The sequence below is a fragment of the Leuciscus leuciscus genome (genome assembly GCF_965113295.1).
Source record: "Leuciscus leuciscus genome assembly, chromosome: 3".
Taxonomy (NCBI): domain Eukaryota; kingdom Metazoa; phylum Chordata; class Actinopteri; order Cypriniformes; family Leuciscidae; genus Leuciscus; species Leuciscus leuciscus.
Window position 1 is genome coordinate 55,433,725 of NC_138727.1, and position 19,442 is coordinate 55,453,166.

Consider the following 19,442-nt stretch of genomic DNA (forward strand, 5'->3'; position numbering starts at 1 on the left):
GCTTTAATTGGGCTCTAGACCATTATATGTTTACTTTAATATTTACTGTTGTTTGTCTGCTGTTATTGATTTATAACAGTTAAAAGAACAAAGTAAAATGTTATCTTATACAGTTGGTTATGTTTTGACATAATCATGCTGTGATCTGAAAAGGGAAACTTATTGAGATAGTTTGTATTAACTTGTTAGCAGCAGTTTAATGATTCTTCAGCCTATGATTATCAGTATTTTACTTATAATTCTATATTTAATAAACATTGTTCTGATCAAAAGACATTCAAATAAATTCATTTAAAACACAGACATCAATAATCAGTCTGTGAATCTCAACAATGGTGACAATAATAAAGCATGTTGCAGTGGCTGCCACCAATCACAACTCATTAATGGCTCCCATCATGCATTGTGGTATGAATAAATTATGATCTGAATTGTATGTAATTTACTTTTCCTAATTGAATATTCTGCTCCTCACCATTGTTGAGATGCATAGACTGAATCTTGACATCTGTGTGTGCCTAAAAGAATGATTTTTTTTTTTAAACAACTTTTAAGAAATCCTTTATATTATATCAAAAATCTTGGGCATTTATGCAGACTCACTAACCAACAACATAAATCGAAGTCAGAAAGAAGGATTTTAATGAGTTTAGTGATCAAGTTCAAATGATGATTGTCATAACATAACCAACACCATCAGATCACTTTTTTCTTTGTTCAACTAGTGATTATAATTCAGAAACAACAGACAAACAAAATCTAAAGTTAATAATATATGGGTCAAGAGTCCAACTAAAGCAACCATTGATCGTCATAACGGTAACTTACAATTTGAGATTTTCTCCTTCAGTGATTCTGCTTGTTAACATCAGGTATCTTCAATAATGTTCAATCATCACTAAATTAATCACTTAATTATATCATTAACTTAAACACTCTTGAGTGTGGACTCATACACTCCCAGGAGTGTTAATTTAACACTGGAGTTTTTGCTGTGTACAAAGAGCCGTAGTTAACTGACAAGCTGAGCCATATCGCATTAATTATCGCTGGCGATACGTCCGCGATATTAATGCGATATGGCTCAGCTTGTCAGTTAACTACGGCTCTTTGTAGTAAATGCCGCTCCATCTGAAAGCAGGTGATGGTGATTTACTACTAATCAAGGAACCGGCTTTACTGATGAGATGCGCATAACAATCTCAAGATATATATCGCACAGCCCTACGACAACCTAAATCTCATGCTGTAATCATTAATGTAAAACTAACTCATCAGCCATATGATCAGAGATTGGGCTCAGAATAATCCTGGTTCACGATGATTATGTCACTATCAATGCCAACACCTGAACACATTTTCTCTGTGCTTTATTTGCCATAACAAATGTGTTTCAGTTAAAGCATATTATAAAAAAATAAATAAAAAAAAAACATTAAGAAAAATTAAGGGCCAAGAGACCAACTAAAGCAAATACTGATCACCACAATGGTGACCAGAAATGGTGACTCTTTTCTTCAGTGATTCTGCTTGTTATCATCAGGTGTTCATCACTAATGCTCAATCATCATTAATCACTTAATTATCTCATTCACTTTAACACTGCTTCAGAGTCAATTGTAACATTATTGACTGTGGACTTAAATAAACTTTGATGTATATATTGTTGGTTGTGGTAAGGAATGTGATCTTTTGATTTGAAAATGTGTTTGTTCATGTTATATTTATACACCATTTGAGTTAAGTCCTTCTATCTACTGGAATATATCTTCTTGCCAAAAGATACACTCCACCACAAACTATTCCTGCTGCTACTACTGCACCTCCTGCTGCTCCTATTACTGCTACCTTTCCTACAGTTAATGCAACCGCTCCTGCTTTAGCAGCTATCACTCCTACTGCTGCTCCTCCTACTCCTCCTACTCCTCCTCCTACAGCTGCTCCAGTGAGATATTTTCTCTGTAGTATTTTCTCCTGAGTCTCCTTATAATCCTGCTCAGTGTATCTACTGTTTCTGTTCATCTTTCCCAGTGTGTTTATCTTTTCCAGAAGCTCAGTGACCTGAGATCGATCTTCATCTTTGTTGTTAAAAACATGAAATCCTCCTGAACACTGATCAACTACTGACCTCAGCATTTCATATTCTCTCAGATATGTCTCCATTGGCTCATGTAACTGATCTCCGTGAGTAAAAACCACTATTGTATGTCTTAAGAGCTTTGCACCAAAATTATTCTGGATCCATTCCACAACTTTCCTGCTCTCCTCTGTGAATGTCTCACCCATTTTGATCACCAGCAGAAACACATCAACACCATGACGTTCACAATGAAATATCTGCTCGATTCTGGTTTGAATATCTGTAATCTTCTCTGATATATCAGGGAGTCCTACAGTGTCGATGACAGTGACTGTTTGCCCGTCCACCTCTGTGTGTGCTGCTGTACAGAAACTGGTCACAGATGAAGCAGAAAAGCGTTCTTCAAACGGTCTTCTATCTCCACCTATGATGGTGTTTCCTGATGCGCTTTTTCCTGCTCCAGTCTTACCCAACAGCACAATGTTCACATTTGGCACTGTAAACAAGATGAACAATCAGATATATGAATGGACTGAAAGAACAGATAGATTGATGGATGGATCAACTGATGTAAATGGTTTTAATACTTACTTAGAAGAGGTTGGTTGATGCTTCTTCCTCTTCGTTTCATGTTGCTTATGAGTTTGATTTGATCTATTGATATTGTTCTCCCTCTGTCATAAAGAAATAGGTGGATAATAAAAAGAATGAAAAACATACTGATTTTTATTTCTTCTTTTTAACAAAGTTTACTTTTATTACTTTCAGCTCTGGGCAAATGTACGGAGACCCTAAAGGGACGTGGTGGTGGAAAAAAATTGGGATAGGAGACTTTTTTTTATTTTTTATCTTTTGCAAAACTTTTGCATTGTCTCGCAAAGATATTTGCATTCCCATGCAAAACCAGTTGTGAGCTCGGTGTTTAATGTCACGCTGCTAGTGTTTCAGAGCTCTGTATGTTAATGGAGCGTTTCATGGTGTTTGAACTTGGACTCAAATGTAAAGAAATGCGGTCAGTGCTTAACTCAAGGAGTTATAGGCTATATAGCTATCACAGATTCGAACTTCCAGGATCAATAACTCGTGAGCTAAACGTTGTTCAAACACAAATTACACATATTTACAATCACAGTAACATAGACAACGAGCTACAACCTAAATTTTCCTCAGAACAAGCTTTATAATATAAATTGATCTCTAAAAGTCCGAAGGGACCGTCGGCAAAGTGCAATATAACCCCAAAAAATGTTACTATAAACATAAAACTTCAATGTTACACACAGTACACATCAATGGTCTCCCACTGGTCATACTACACTGCTTTTGCACATTTTATATTATGAAAAATATGCAATAACTTCACTGTAACACACCAAATGCAGTTTATCAAACTAAGTAATGTAGTATAACTAGCAGGAGAGCAGTGATGTGTGAACTGAATTTTGTGACAGTACAGTGTCACAGTGAAGCTTTTGAATATGTTTAATAATATAAAATGTGCAAAAGGGTTTTGGGTTTTGCAGTTTGCAGATGGTCCCTTATTCAGACTTGTCTATCAATCGGCTGGTTAGAGACAAATATATTATAAAGCTTGTTTTGAGGACAATTGGGTTGTAGCTCGTTGTCTAGGTTACTGTGATTGTAAATAGGTGTCGTTTGTGTTTTAACAACGTTTAGCTCACGAATATTCATCCGGTAAGGTTGAATATGTGAATATATTGCCAACTTCACTGATCTCCTTGAGTTAAGCACTGACCGCATTTGTTTATATTTGAGTCCAAGTTCAAATACTTTGAACCGCTTCATTGTTAACGCACGGAGCTCTGAAACACTGCCAGCGGACATTAGGAAGTATCTGTCCGAGCTCACAACAGGTTTTGCGTGGGAACGCAAAAGTTTTGCGAGGTAACACAAAGTTTATCAGGGAAACACAAAAGTTTTGTGAGGGAACACAAAGTTTCTCAGGGGAACGCAAACGTTTTGTGAGGGAACGCAAAAGATTTGAAAAAAATATATAAAATTCTCCCATCCCAATTTTTTTCCACCAGCACGCCCCTTTAGGTGCTCCATACAAATGTAATCAGGATTACATATCAGATTCCAAAAAGTACTTTTAATAAGATGAAGTTTAAAATACTTATTTAGATTGTTTACTTTTTTATTAATTACATGATATTTTACTTACAATGGCTCTTGTACTGTAAATTTATCTGTAAGCTAGGCTGAAAGTAGAGCACTATAGTTCAGGGGTTTCCAAGTTCGGTCCTGTAGCGTCACAGTCCTGAAGAGTTTAGCTTCAACTTTCCTCAAAACTCCTGCCTGGAAGTTTCTATGCTTAGAAAGACCTTGTTTAGCTGGTTCAGGTGTGATTAATTAGGGTTGGAGCTGAACTCTGAGGACAGTGGCCCTACATGAGCAGGATAGAACACACCTGATACAGCTGATGTGCATATATTTACAGGGGGAAAAAACACAAACAATTGTTTACTGTCTTGTTGATCAAAGTTTATTTTCTAAACTCTTAATTGCACAAGTTATTTAAAAATCCAAAGATTTTGGGCTAAATTTGCATCTCCCCAAATCGAGGCTTGTCGCAAACAACTTTTTTTTGTCCAAAATATCCTGAATTTTGTGGTGTCAGTGCGATCAGAGTACTTCAATACATACATCAGTACGTCAGAGCCTGCACGATCCCAATTAAATCATATTTATCAAACATGTTTGATATTTCCGACTCTTGATCAAGCTGCCTCTGACGTGATACCCACAATAGCCAATGAGAACGAGTGTCATCTACGCTGTTTTGGCAAAGACCTGGGGCACACTTGACGATTTTATGTTACAATAGTGTGTAAAACTGTGTAAGTGCATCAGTAACCTGAGAAAACATGCTTCAACAGACGCGTAAATGAACTACATGAACACAAAATAGCAAACTGCCATTCAGAAACAATCCACTTCCACTCACTACATCTACATATTGTTCGTCAAAAACACCAGACGCTTAACTTGATCTGAGCGAGTGTTGAGCGCTTTTTGTTGACAATGTTTTCAGCTGATGAAAACACACACTCAGCTCTGACCGATGTGCAGGTATGGTCAAGTGTGTCTTTACCAGCAGCGCAATATGTGAATGCATACCGCACGATTCCCCTTTTTTTTAAATGAACAACGTAGCCGTACCGCGCTGTACTGTATACTGGATAAGCTAACAAAAACAAACCGCATCAGTTACATCATCATCATGTCTCGCGCGCCTCTTGACACACCAAAAATTCAAATGCACAGTTTTTGCATTCCAATGTGTTTTCTTTTTTCTTTTCTTTTTTTTTGGACAAATATTTGAAATTCAAATGTTTATTTGACAGCCCTAATGTTTTGCTAATGTTATACACAAACCACGTTCCCATTCAGCATCACAGTCTGCCTTCAGTATCAATCAGAAACCTTAGAAATGCTTTGAAAATTTTAGAACATCAGTGGAGAAAGGCATACAGTTCATCATAACATTGTAATATACATTATATGCATAATTCACCTGCTATATTGCTAAATGTATCTGATTTTTCATATCAACAGAACAGATTTACCGGGATAACCTTGCATCTCTTAAGACTCCCCTGTTTCATAGAATAGTTAATGATATCCTAAAGCTCCGCCCCCTGGTGACATAATTAGTTAATTGGTAGTTTGTGACAAAAGAAACACCAGTGATTTCAAACCACATTTTTGAGAGAAATAAAGTAAAAATCTGGTTAGTAATAAATGTGATAATGTGTAAAGTCAGTTGTTTGTCTCTTCTCGTTTTTCTGTTCTTGTTGTTCCTCTTTCCTTCAGTGATTCTGCTTGTTAACATCAGATGTTCATAATGCTCAATCATCATTTACATATTCACTTAATTATCTCATTAAACTTCAACACTGCTTCAATGTTACTTTTAACACTCTGTAGTGTGGACACATATGTACACTGAGCGATGTTCATTTAACACTGGAGATTTTGCTGTGTAGAGTACAGAATGTTGCGACTCATTTACAGCATTACTACCGGCAGAAATGTGTAGTATTATTTAAAGGGATAGTTCGGCCAAAAATTATATTAAACCCATGATTTACTCACATTCAAGCCGTTCGAGATGTATATGTCAATCATTTTTCAGACGAACACATTTTCAGTTATTTTAGAAAATGTCTTAGATCTTTCAGTGGTTATAATGTCAAGCGGTCGACGCGCGTTCACGGAGATGGATGCTGGCGTATGACGTAGGACGTAGCGTAGGAAGTGTCGTGACGTAGAACGAACGCCAGTTACGTTCGTTCTACGTCACAACACTTCCTACACAGCAAAATCCCCAGTGTTAAATCAACACTGCTCAGAGCAAATATGGTCCCACTCTACAGAGTGTTAAAATAACACTGAAGCAGAGTTAAAGGTGCCATGTGGATTGTCTGGCAAAAAAAATCAAGTCATACTCCACATTCCATACCAGATGGGGGCAGTATACCTCCATTAAGTGAATTGGTCTACTCTAGAGTAACAGACGAGAAACGGCATAGTCTCTATGCTCCGCCCCTACCTTCACAACAACCCTAGAGCCGATGTCAAGTGATTTTGAAACATGACATCTTCAAGCTACTCCCCTTCACCTTTACCAGTGAATATGTTCATATTCGTTTTGTTCATATTACATTTTGAGTTGTATATACACATTGTTTGAATTAAATTAATTTGACAGACAGCATTCTGTCAACATCATTGGTCAACATCAGACAGCGCACGTGAACCGATCATCTCTACTATAGTAAAAAAAAACACGAACACTGTTGAAAGATACAGTAGGCTACAAATGACCTGTTCGCGCCACAAATTGTTCTCCGTCCTTAGCGACCGAGTCATTGAATGTGAAACAGCCGGCTGCTGTCGTCAGCGAGCAGCAATATTCAGACAACGAGGGCGCGCGCGCCGCGTTGATACCTCCGTTTCAGCTTCTCGAACCCGCGCAGTGCGGCGGTCAGAGCACGGAGACCATTCTGCCCCTAGCTATGCGTGCGAAAGCATGGGAAGCGATCCCGGGCGTGTCAGAATGGGTGCTGAACGTTGTAAAACAGGGCTATGCGTTGCAGTTCGCTCGCCGTCCCCCGCACTTTCGAGCCCGGACTGTGACGAGCGGTCCTTTTCTTATCTGATTTGATTTGTGCTTCAGAGCGCGGTTTTTTCCCTGCAGCGGGTGGTGGTGGTAGGGGTCTCTTGCTAAGGGCTTCAGCCATCCTTCCGCTCTCTTCCCTGAATTGAAATGAAGTAGTGGGCTGTCCTTTCCACACGATTGACATCAGTTTCAAGTACGCCCAAAAGCCGTGCGAGTTATTCGTGTATTGCAGGTTGGCTGGTGGTTATGTTGCCCGCATACCGCCTCCCATGGCCGAAACTGGTATTACGACACCTGTCGGGCCGTGGCTAGTAATGCTAATGCTAATTAAGGTTGATATCTCTGCAGCACTATAACTTGACATTTTTTTAATGACATCATCGCCCTTATTTCTTCTCATTCTTTTGATGCGTGTAGCTCATTTTTTGGATATTTTTACCTCAATTTTTACACATGGCACCTTTAAAGTTAATGAGATAATTAAGTGATTAATTGAGTGACGATTGAACATTAGTGATGAGTCGGCGCCAATGGCCTCATGGTCAGTGCGCCGACACGTAGCGCCTTTGCGCTCGGGCGGCCCGAGTTCGAGTCCCGGCTCGTGGACCTTTCCCCATCCCATCCCCCGTCTCTCTCCCACCTCATTTCCTGTCATCTCTCTACTGTCCTGTCACAATAAAAGGAAAATCACCCAAAAAAAAAAACAATATACAAAGAACATTAGTGATGAACACCTGCAGTTAACAAGCAGAATCAATGAAGGAAAGAGAAACACAAGAACTACAACTGACTTCCAGTCACAGTCACATTAAATCAGATGAAGAGAAAAGAAGACATTAAATCTGTGAAGATCTCAGCAGAGGAGGATTAAACAACTCCACAAACAGCATTACCAGCTTCACTTATTACTAACCAGACTGACTTTATTTCTGTCATATGTCTATGAACAGAGGTTTAGATGTTGATGTTTTAAAATGTTTGGCCACCATTATGGTGATCGGTGTTTCCTTTAGTTGGGCAGTTTGACTCTTGGTCTTTGTAACAGTATTTACCAAAGCACATCATTTGTTACAAAGAATGCCAAAAACGAAGGCGTTCAGGTGGTTTAGTTTTCATTATTATAAAGTAGAGTGATTCACGAATCTTTTCCCTGATCATAAGTTGTCATTTGTTATAAAAAAAATAGCTTACACCTTTCTTGATTTTTATTTTTATATACATTGCTTAAATTTTTGGGAAAATCATTATCTTCTTTTATTTATTTTTTAGGAACAAACAGACATCAAGAAGCAGCATATGAATCTCAACAATGGTGACATGCTTCATGCTGCAATGCATGCTGGGAGCCAAGCGTTTTATACTATGGTGCCTCCCAGAATGCATTGCGGCACAAAAAGCATGTCACCATTGTTCAGATTCATATGTGGGTTCTTGATGTCTGTGTGTTTGTCCAAATATTACTTTCCCAATAATTAAAAAAAAACTAAAAAAATCAGCTTGATGTCTGATCTGAAGAAGTCAATGTTGTTAAAAATATATATATTAATAACACGTAACCACTTTCAGTCAATGAAACAATTTGTAAACTTTATGATGTTGAAAACTATAAGCCTATCACCTGACTGTCTTTGATTCTGGTTTTCCTTGCAACAAATGATGTGTTTTAGTAAACACTAGCTATGTTTCCATCAACTTGTCAATCGAATTATCTGAAGTTCGGTAAAAAAAATCATGCGAATAAAGCTGGTGAAAGTGTGTTTCCATCAAACGGCTTTAAAGCGAATAAAAACCTGTGCGTAATGACGTCACATGCTGTTTTGCGATCAAATTGGTATATCGAATTGATTTGAGACATTTTAAGGTGTTTCCATTCATTTTCGCACTGAATCGCACAACATTCAAGCAAACATTTGCGAACAAAGTTTTGCTAGACAAAATGGTCCTGGATCGCGCCATCTATCAACAAATTATCAATATTGCACAAGTTGTAATAGTGCAGAGTCCTAGCCTGGCAAGCCAGACGTACATCAAGATGTTTAGTCTGGCAACTCACCATAGACACGGTCAATCTGATGGGTGGGATAAACGGCTGTCTTTCAAATTCCCTCTGCACACAATAGGACAGCGCTTCAACCAACCAGAGCGTTTTCCCAACAGCGGAGCTAACGTTAGTTGATAGATTCAACTTTTAAATCTGGCCGACAAAACTACGAACACATCTTCCTTTTTTTAAGAATGACTTAAGTGCCGTTCTTTGTTCTTTTCTCAAAGAAAAACTTAACTCCAAGTCCTCCAGAGTTGCGGCCAAAGCCGATTCGAAAGACCGCTGTTCTCCATCCGCAGCAGCTGTCATTCTTTGTTTTCAAGTGGCAGGAACCGTCGCAACTCTGTCGTCATATGTTAAGCCCGCCCCTGCCTACTCTATACACGACGTAATTGGCCTGACCCAATTTAGGTTTTTGCAGCAAAAAGGTCTATTGAGAGTTGCTAGACCCACCCTGGCTGCAAAATAATTTTGTTATAAGGGTGCGTCTAGATTTCTAGGCTAGCAGAGTCCTGCACGGGTCCATTTTTGGAGACCCGCCCCCGCCCGTACCCGCAAAGTTCAGCACCAGATCTGACCCGTGCCCGCGATAAATCGCACACAAGCTAAAATCATTCCATTTAAAGTGCTTTATTTTTTATCTTGCACCTCTCTCAACATCACAATAGCCTCATGAATGGGCTAATGAGCGCTAGTAGCCTAGGCTACCTCCACTTCACGCGCGGGCGCCTCTCCGTGTCCTGATTATATTGCCTGCTATTTAGCTTTTATTTATTAAATCCAGGAAAATGGTTGATTAAACATTGATTAAAATTAAGATACAATTAATACAAAACGAAATTCACTTTAAAGAAAGTCTTTCTACATAAACAAACTTAATAAAGTGGTCAAAATCATGTCTGCCCACTCCATTTGTCTCCCGATATTCGGGATCATCTTATCTTATTCATGCTTTTTTCACTTTTCAAAAAAAAAAAAGATATATATATATAGGCTATATATTATTTTATTTAAACATGAATATGAAAGTAATCATTGAATATTATTTTGCTTGATTGACAGGTTTTTATTTAAAAGAAATAGCCTACGTTTGTAGGCCTATATAGGCTATGGGCAATTTATATACACAATAGGCTACTTAGGCCTACTAAAAGGCCTACCAGCTCCAGCTTGCGGTCCCTAAGTCAAGACTTAAAACACGGGGGGACAGGGCGTTTTCTGTGGTTGGACCTAAACTCTGGAACGCTCTGCCCCTCCGTATCCGAACTGCTCCTACAGTTGAGTGTTTTAAGGCTCGTCTAAAGACTCATTTTTATTCTTTGGCATTTAACTCCGCGTGAGTGGTGTGGTCCTTTGTGGTGTTCGCTGTGGTATGACCCTGATGTTCTTATTTTGTTTTAATAATTTTATATTAATTGTTTTGTATGTTCTGAGTCTTTTGTGCAGCACTTTGGAAACTTTGTGTTTGTAAAATGTGCTATAGAAATAAAGCTGATTGATTGATTGATTGATAAAATATAACTAATATTATTTTATTGCATTTGTATTAGTTGTTTGAAGAGTAAAAAAATAAAAAAAATCTGTCGGTCTTAACGCAAGTTTACAACCGGCCAGTCGGTCGGACTAAAAGGGGGAAAAAATGAATTGGGTCGGTCCTAAATTGATAGGATCGGTCGGGTAACGGCAAACAAGAATATATTTAAGGATGCCCAAAACTCATATTTGCGAGTGTGTAATGGCAATTTAGACATACAAATATTGCACATATTGTTCATCCGCTGCCCGCCCGCAAGGAGTTCATTATCCGCCTGCATCCCCGCCTGTGAATTTTAGGAATGTCACAATCCACCCGTTTTAGCCACTTTAATGCGGGTACCCAACCCATTGCAGGACTCTAGGTGCTTATGTGACAGCTGATAGCGACATTATTTGACTATTATGGCATTTCTTAGATTTTTGCTATAATAGCCGTTTTATTTTTCTGTTAAATTAAATTTAAAAAGTATCTCGTCTCCTCGTTTGTCCACTTTGTTGACACCGGCCATGTGTGCAAACCAGACAGTATATAATGGGTGCAAACTGGGCGGAAATTAACTAAAACTTCTTCTTTTGTGGCGGGTTGTACCCATAAAATGACCTAAAACTTAATCGCAATCCATTATTTATTCGGCAAATAACGTTTCCATCAGCGTTTATCGCATAAACCGTACATCGATCAAGATAAAATCCGATGAGACCGACCGTATTTCATTTTAGTCGATATTCAAGAAATTAAATCGAATTTTACTGTTTCCATAAGGCATTTTTCATTCGATATCACATAATTCGGATAAAAACGTGTTGATGGAAACATAGCTACTGTTACAAAGACCATAAACTCCCATAAGAAGACAAGAGTTAAATTGCACAACTAAAGGCAACACTGTTCGCCATAATGGTGATTTTTTAATGGTGATTTTAAACCATCAACATCTAAACCTCTGTTAATTCTCAATAAGAACTGTAGACGTCTGACAGAAATAAAGTCAGTCTGGTTAGTAATAAGGGAAGCTGGTAATGCTGTTTGTGGAGTTGTTTAATCCTCCTCTGCTGAGATCTTCACAGATTAATCTCTTCTTTTTATCTTTAGTTGATTTAATCTAAGGCTGTGGCTGAAGTCAGATGTTGTTCTTGAGTTTCTCTTTCCTTCAGTGATTCTGCTTGTTAATAGGCGTTGTGTAATATTGAGTGATATTGAATATTGTCTAAAGATTGCCATGCACTATGATGCTGATATGATGCATTTTAATGAATAAAGAGAAACTTAATAATTAAGTTGGCTTGAGAAAGCCAACTTACTGAAATCCTATTTAAACTTATTAAGTTGGCTTGAGAAAGCCAACTTACTGAAATCCTATTTAAACTTATTATTATTCTTTTTTTGACCCAAAATTTTCTGAATCTAACTCCTCCTAGAGCATTAACTCTACAAACTCCAAACTCGGGTCAGACCTTCATACTGTTCTGACTTAGTGTGCTATATCTTTTCTAACTGTTTTGACTTACAGTTTTCCTAAAAAAATTAATATTAAACATCATAAAAATCCCATTGACTTTCATTGCAGACTGTTCAAATTGAGCCAAGGCTACAGTGGCCCAATTGTGCACAAACACAACAACTCAAATCTAAACTCCCTGAAGCCCTAGACTCAATTAGACTACCATTCTATATACTAATACACTATCTATCTATCTATCTATCTATACAAACCTTTTCTATCTCTTTCTAACTAATCTTCTTTCTTTCTTTCTTTCTTTCTTTCTTTCTTTCTAACTAATCTTTCTTTCTTTCTAACTAATATATCTATCTATCTATCTATCTATCTATCTATCTTTCTTTCTTTCTTTCTAACTAATCCATCTTTATTTTTCTTTCTTTCTTTCTAACTAATCTATATCTTTCTAACTAATCTATTTATCTTTCTAACTAATCAATTTATCTTTCTTTCTTTTTAACTAATCTATCATTCTTTCTAACTAATCTTTCTTTCTTTCTTTCTTTCTTTTTAACTAATCTATCATTCTTTCTAACTAATCTTTCTTTCTTTCTTTCTTTCTAATCTATCTATCTTTCTTTCTTTCTAACTAATCTATCTATATTTCTTTCTTTCTAACTAATCTATTTATCTTTCTTTCTTTTTAACTAATCTATCATTCTTTCTAACTAATATATTTTTTCTTTCTTTTTAACCAGTCTATCTATATATCTATCTATCTATCTATCTATCTATCTATCTATCTATCTATCTATCTATCTATCTATCTATCTTTCTATCTTTCTTTCCAACTGATCTATCTTTCTTTCTTTCTTTCTAACTAATCTATCTATCTATCTATCTATCTATCTATCTATCTATCTATCTATCTATCTATCTATCTATCTATCTATCTATCTATCTATCTATCTATCTATCTTTCTTTCTTTCTTTCTTTCTTTCTTTCTTTCTTTCTTTCTAACTAATCCATCTTTCTTTTTCTTTCTTTCTAACTAATCTATATCTTTCTAACTAATCTATTTAACTTTCTTTCTTTTTAACTAATCTATCATTCTTTCTAACTAATCTTTCTTTCTTTCTTTCTTTCTTTCTTTCTTTCTTTCTTAACTAATCTTTCTTTCTTACTAACTAATCTATTTATCTTTCTTTCTTTTTAACTAATCTATCATTCTTTCTAACTAATCTATCTTTTTCTTTCTTTTTAACCAGTCTATCTATCTATCTATCTATCTATCTATCTATCTATCTATCTATCTATCTATCTATCTATCTATCTATCTATCTAATCTTTCTTTCTAACTAATCCATATTCTTTCTTTCTAACTAATCTTTCTTTCTAACTAATCTTTCTTTCTTTCTAATCTATCTATCTATTTCTTTCTTTCTTTCTTTCTTTCTTTCTTTCTTTCTTTCTTTCTAACTAATCTATCTCTTTCTTTCTTTCTTTCTTTCTTTCTAACTAATCCATCTTTCTTTTTCTTTCTTTCTAACTAATCCATCGTTCTTCCTTTCTTTCTAACTAATCTATCTTTCTTTATTTCTTTCTACATAATATTTCTTCTTTCTTTCTTTCAAACTAATCTTTCTTTCTTTCTTACTATCTTTCTTTCTAACTAATCTTTCTGTCATTATTTTTATAACTAATCTTTCTTTCTATCTTTCTTTCTTTCTTTCTTTCTTTCTTTCTCTTTCATTTTCTTTCAAACTAATATTTTTTTCTTTCTTTCTACCTAATTTCTTTCTTTCTTTCTTTCTTTCTTTCTTTCTTTCTTTCTTTCTTTCTTTCTTTCTAATTGTTTCTTTCTTACTATCTTTTCTTTTTTCTTTCTTTCTTTCTTTCTTTCTTACTAATCTTTCTTTCTTTCTTACTATATTTTCTTTTTTCTATCTATCTATCTACACTGCAAAAACTCAAAATCTTGCCAAGTATATTTTTCTAATTTCTAGTCAAAATATCTCATCACACTTAATATAAGACAAAATCACCTAAAGACCAAGATTTAAGTGAGATAAAGGAGCTTGTTTTTAGACAGTGCATATCTTGAATATCTTGTTAAGTGAAACTGTCTTGAAAATATCTTGTTTTGAGTCATATCTCAGATGAAACAAGCTTTTTTGGCATGTCATAAGGTTTTTAAGCTGCTGTGTTATTTGTAAAAGACGAATCGTCTTGTTTCAAGAACCAGACTTTACTTGAATTAAGACAACAAATTTGCTTTATTGAAAACTGCAGGTCAACATGCCCAACTCACAACAACTCACAATGCAGAGTACAGTGAGTACGTATAATATTTAAGTATTGACAGCAAAAAAACTTTATTTATTTACATATAAACAACTTTACCGACATACACATTTGTACGTATTCCTATTTAACTTATGCATATTAATATTGTGGCATTAATGTTTTGACTCTATTGCATTCAATTGTCTTATCAATAAAATTTTCAGTCACATTTATTAAAGGGATAGTTCACTTTGAAATAAAATGTTGGTATGTTTTAGCTTACCTCAAGGGCATCCAAGATGTAGGTGTCTTTTTTTCCGCAGTAGTTTCAATTTTGATATTTTTAGGTCAAACCGTTCTTGTCTCTCAGTCATATAATGCAGGTCGAGTCCGAGTCCAAGTGATCTGAGAGCGCGAGCGGGTATATATATATACACTAGATGTCGCATTGGCTACGGTTTCGCAGTAGCCAATGCGACATCTAGTGTATATATATATACCCGCCCGCGCTCTCAGATCACATGGACTCGGCTGTGTTCAAGAGGTAAAAACGATATAAATACTGTTCGTTTTCTCACACAAACCGCTCGTTTCGTGTCTTAGGCCATCAATGTGTACTTACGATGGGTAATTGTTTAATTTGGACGATGGGGAATTGTTTTAATTTGGACTCTGTGCATGCTCTTTGAGACAGTGACCATCGACCTGCATTATATGACTGACAGACAAGAACGGTTTGACCTAAAAATATCAAAATTGAAACTACTGCGGAAAAAAAGACACCTACATCTTGGATGCCCTTGAGGTAAGCTAAAACATACCAAAATTTTATTTCAAAGTGAACTATCCCTTTAATAGTTTAATGTTACTCATAAATAATAACATTTAGCTCTGTTTGTGCCTTCTGCTGCAAACTCGTTTTGGAGGATTAGCCTACATGGTGTTAAACAAGAATACACTTTAAAACCTTAAAAATACCTTCTTTAATCGTTTAACCATTTTGTAATATTTGGTTTATTTACCGCGTACAAAAGGCGTTTTCTCCTATATACCCATAATACACTAAAACACAACATAAATTCACAAAATACATACATTTTATTAGCTTGGTGTAATCCAAATCTTTAGAATCCATGCGTTGTTTGCAAGAAACAGATCCAAATTCAGCCCTTTATCCAGTGATCTTCAACTCCATTTCTCAGCAGAGAACGTAAACGTTAAATCCCGGCATTCCGCGCTCGTGGTGAATTCAAATTCAAAAATTGCGCTCGAAGCGTTACGACATGTTTTACGGCAGTGATATCAAACGCTCATTGGCTCTCGCATGTTTCGTCACAGATTGCGACATGCCGTGTTTAAGTTGATGTACTACATTTGAAATGGAGAAGCGCGCGCGCCTTCACAGAGCGAACCGCGAACCGAAACCGGATTAACATTTTCATGGATTAATAACTTAAATTCTGCTCTGTAACGTTACCTCATACACAACTATTACTGCCAGAGAGGACTTGCGACACATCGTCATGTGAACGACTTTTGGTACCGGTTTTGACATGTTCTCACTAAATAAATTATTGTGATTAAACGTGTAACGTTATGTCTGTTGTTTTTCTTTATAATTGTAGTTACGTAGTTTTAAGAAATGGTTAGGTTTAGGGGTAGGGTTAGTGGCTCAAACTATCTTTTAATGCTATTATATTGTTAATAAAACTGCCATTTCCCTACACATATGTCCATTACTTTTTATCCTTTTAATATTGTCTATAAAATGGGTATGTTTAGGTGTGGGAGTAGGGTTAATGGATCTTACATTTATAATCTATAAAATGTTCTACTGTGTTTTCATATTGCAGTTCCATAAATACTGTGAGCCAAAATGTTGAGAAAAATGAAGCTGTTTCCCTTTTATGCAGTACTCTGAGACTTTTTGCTGTTTAAATAAAAAAATAAAAAAAGGTTAAATGCAAGTCTATTTTTCACTTTTTTTTCACTAGTAAACAGTAGTTAAAGTCTTGACTCTAGAAGGTAAAATGTATTGAATCTAGAACAGTATTACTTTTCTTGAGCTTACAATAAGGTAAATACACTTGAGATGATGACAGGATGGTAAATTATGTCTTATTATGGCAAAAGAGCACTGCCTAATACGAGTCAGGAATGCTAACTTCAAGACATTTTGTCTCAAAATGCCAGTTTCCAATCTTATTTCAAGTTGGTGGTGACTTAAATCTAGAACAGTATAACAATTATAGAACTAAAAATTAGTTAAATACACTTGAAACAAACAGGATGACTATAAAAAAATGCTACTTCTGAGGGGAAAATACTATTTTTGAGCATGACAAGCTTATTATGAGACACAAAACATCACAATACTAGTAAAATATAGCTAAAAATGAGTTTTCCCAGCTAATTTCAAGATCACTCATATCTTGTAAGGCTTAAATATAATGTCTTATTTCAAGAAATCTTACCAAGAGAATTTTCACTTGTTCCATTGGCAGATTTTTTTGCTTATTACAAGCAAAAATATCTTGTATACATTTTTTTTTTGCTTATTTTGGGAGTGGCCTTTTTCCCAGTGTATCTATCTATCTATCTATCTATCTATCTATCTATCTATCTATCTATCTATCTATCTATCTATCTATCTATCTATCTATCTATCTATCTATCTATCTATCTATCTATCTATCTATCTATCTATCTATCTATCATTCATTCATTCATTCTTTCTTTCTTTCTAACTGCTCTTTCTTTCTCTTTTTTCTTTCTTTCAAACTAATCTTTTTTCTCTTTCAAACTAATCTTTTTTCTCTTTCTTTCTTTCTTTCTTTCTTTCTTTCTTTCTTTCTTTCTTTCTTTCTTTCTAACTAATCTTTCTTTCATTAATTCTTTCTAACTAATCTTTCTTTCTATCTATCTTTCTTTCTGTTTTCTTTCTTTCAAACTAATCTTTCTTTCTTTCTTACTATCTTTCTTTCTAACTAATCTTTCTTTCATTATTTTTTATAACTAATCTTTCTTTCTATCTTTCTTTTTCTTTTTTTCTTTCTTTCTTTTTCTTTCTTTCAAACTAATCTTTTTTTCTTTCTTTCTACCTAATTTCTTTTTTCTTTCTTTCTTTCTAATTGTTTCTTTCTTACTATCTTTTCTTTTTTCTTTCTTTCTTTCTTTCTAACTAATCTTTCTTTCTTTCTTTCTTACTATCTTTTCTTTTTTCTATCTATCTATCTTTCTTTCATTCATTCTTTCTTTCTAACTGATCTTTCTTTCTTTCAAACTAATCTTTTTTCTCTTTCTTTCTTTCTTTCTTTCTTTCTTTCTTTCTTTCTTTCTTTCTTTCTTTCGAACTAATCTATCAATCAAAATTTAAAGTACTTTAAACTTCAAACTACTTTAAACTTCTTCAAACTCTCTGGTCCAGCTTTCTCAAGCCAACTTAAAGTTTGTCTCAACAAACTTTTTTTTTCTAGTTTTATTATAACACTGATTCTTGAGAGTCAGGACAAAACACGTTTAAAAAAACTTTTTTTACAAATACACACTATATCAATTAGAGTTATATGTTTCTGCAGAGAAAGGTCTTAGCTATTTAACCATGTAAAAGAACAGGTTCTAAATAAAAACACATTTTTAACAAAAACATGTTTCCCTTCAGAACTGGATTTGTGTCAACTCCGTCAGACACACTAAAAAGTAAACAATTTTAATTCTTCAAATCCAACAAGAATCTAAAGTTCTGAAGTATATTGTAATAGTGTTTAGTTGCTCTGATATGTAAAACAAAATACGATATATAAACTTAAGTTGTGATTTCACACTATTCTGAAAACTCAGATTTCTAAATATTTGCATTTTCAAACTTTGATTTTAATTTCAATATTGTAAAAACAAATTCCTTAAATAAATAAAACATAAGAGGATGTAGATCAGATGGTCCTTTATTACAAAAACAACATAAACTGAAGGAAGAATATTTTTTTTCCCCAAAAAATTAACAAAAACATACAAACATCCAACGCTGTTGACGAAGATCTGGCGGTGTTGACGAAAAACTGACGGTGTTGACGGAAAAAGTGACAGTGTTGACGGAAAACTGACGGTGTTGACGGAAAAACTGACGGTGTTGACGGAAAAACTGACGGTGTTGACGGAAAATGTTTGAATGTTTTACCTCAGATTTGTGAAGTGTTCACCTGTTTGTCATGATATGTTCTGACAATAAAGAGTAGTTTAAAACCACAATTAACACTCTGTTTTCTACAACTTTCACTTAGGAGCAAAAATCTGCCTTTAAACTTGAAAGACATTTATCGTGATAATTATCGATATCGACTGATATAAAAAAAGATCGTGATCATTTTTTCAGCCCTACACTGGCTTCTCATTTCTCTATCTCTGTCTCTACATATATAAATATATATATTAAAGTGCTGGCAAAGTTACACGTTACACAATAATAAGTAGACCACTGCCTGCCCATTATCTACAAGTCAGATGCGTATGGTTAAATAATGTAATGCATGCTATGTATGTGCATTTATGTGTAAATAAAACCCTGAAATAACAGTTTAACCCTTCACTATATTCACAAATAATATTACATTCGCACATTAAGAGGTTATTGGTGGATTTGTCAACTCCGTCAGCTTACAGGTCAACTCCGTCAGACATAGAACCTGATGGAGTTGACGTCTGACGGAGTTGACGTAAGGGCATGTATTTTCCTGCCAAAACATGTATTGTACACTGCAGCTAGGTAGTTTATCCTCAGTTGCTAGCAGTCCCAATAACCTCACTAAAATGCTTAAATTCAATCCACTATGGTTTAAAAAAAAGTATCTTAACAGAAAGATGGTATTGACATGGTGCAGCTGTGACCATAGGAATATTGACATTGTTTGTCT

General features: G+C 35.2%; 1 protein-coding gene across 2 annotated transcripts in view; it reads right to left on the minus strand.

Annotated features, from left to right (window-relative positions):
• Positions 1–1,395: 1,395 nt before the first annotated feature.
• The window catches only part of LOC309493802 (GTPase IMAP family member 9-like), a 46,544-nt gene continuing 28,497 nt past the window's right edge, over positions 1,396–19,442 (minus strand). For both annotated transcript variants that reach the window (XM_082163053.1, XM_082163052.1), the window contains exons 3-4: positions 2,672–2,754; positions 1,396–2,576 (exon numbers count right to left, since the gene is read on the minus strand). In XM_082163053.1, the coding sequence (XP_082019179.1) occupies positions 1,741–2,576; positions 2,672–2,711 (876 nt within the window). In that variant the 5' untranslated portion in view covers positions 2,712–2,754 and the 3' untranslated portion in view covers positions 1,396–1,740. The remainder of the gene's footprint in view (positions 2,577–2,671; positions 2,755–19,442) is intronic.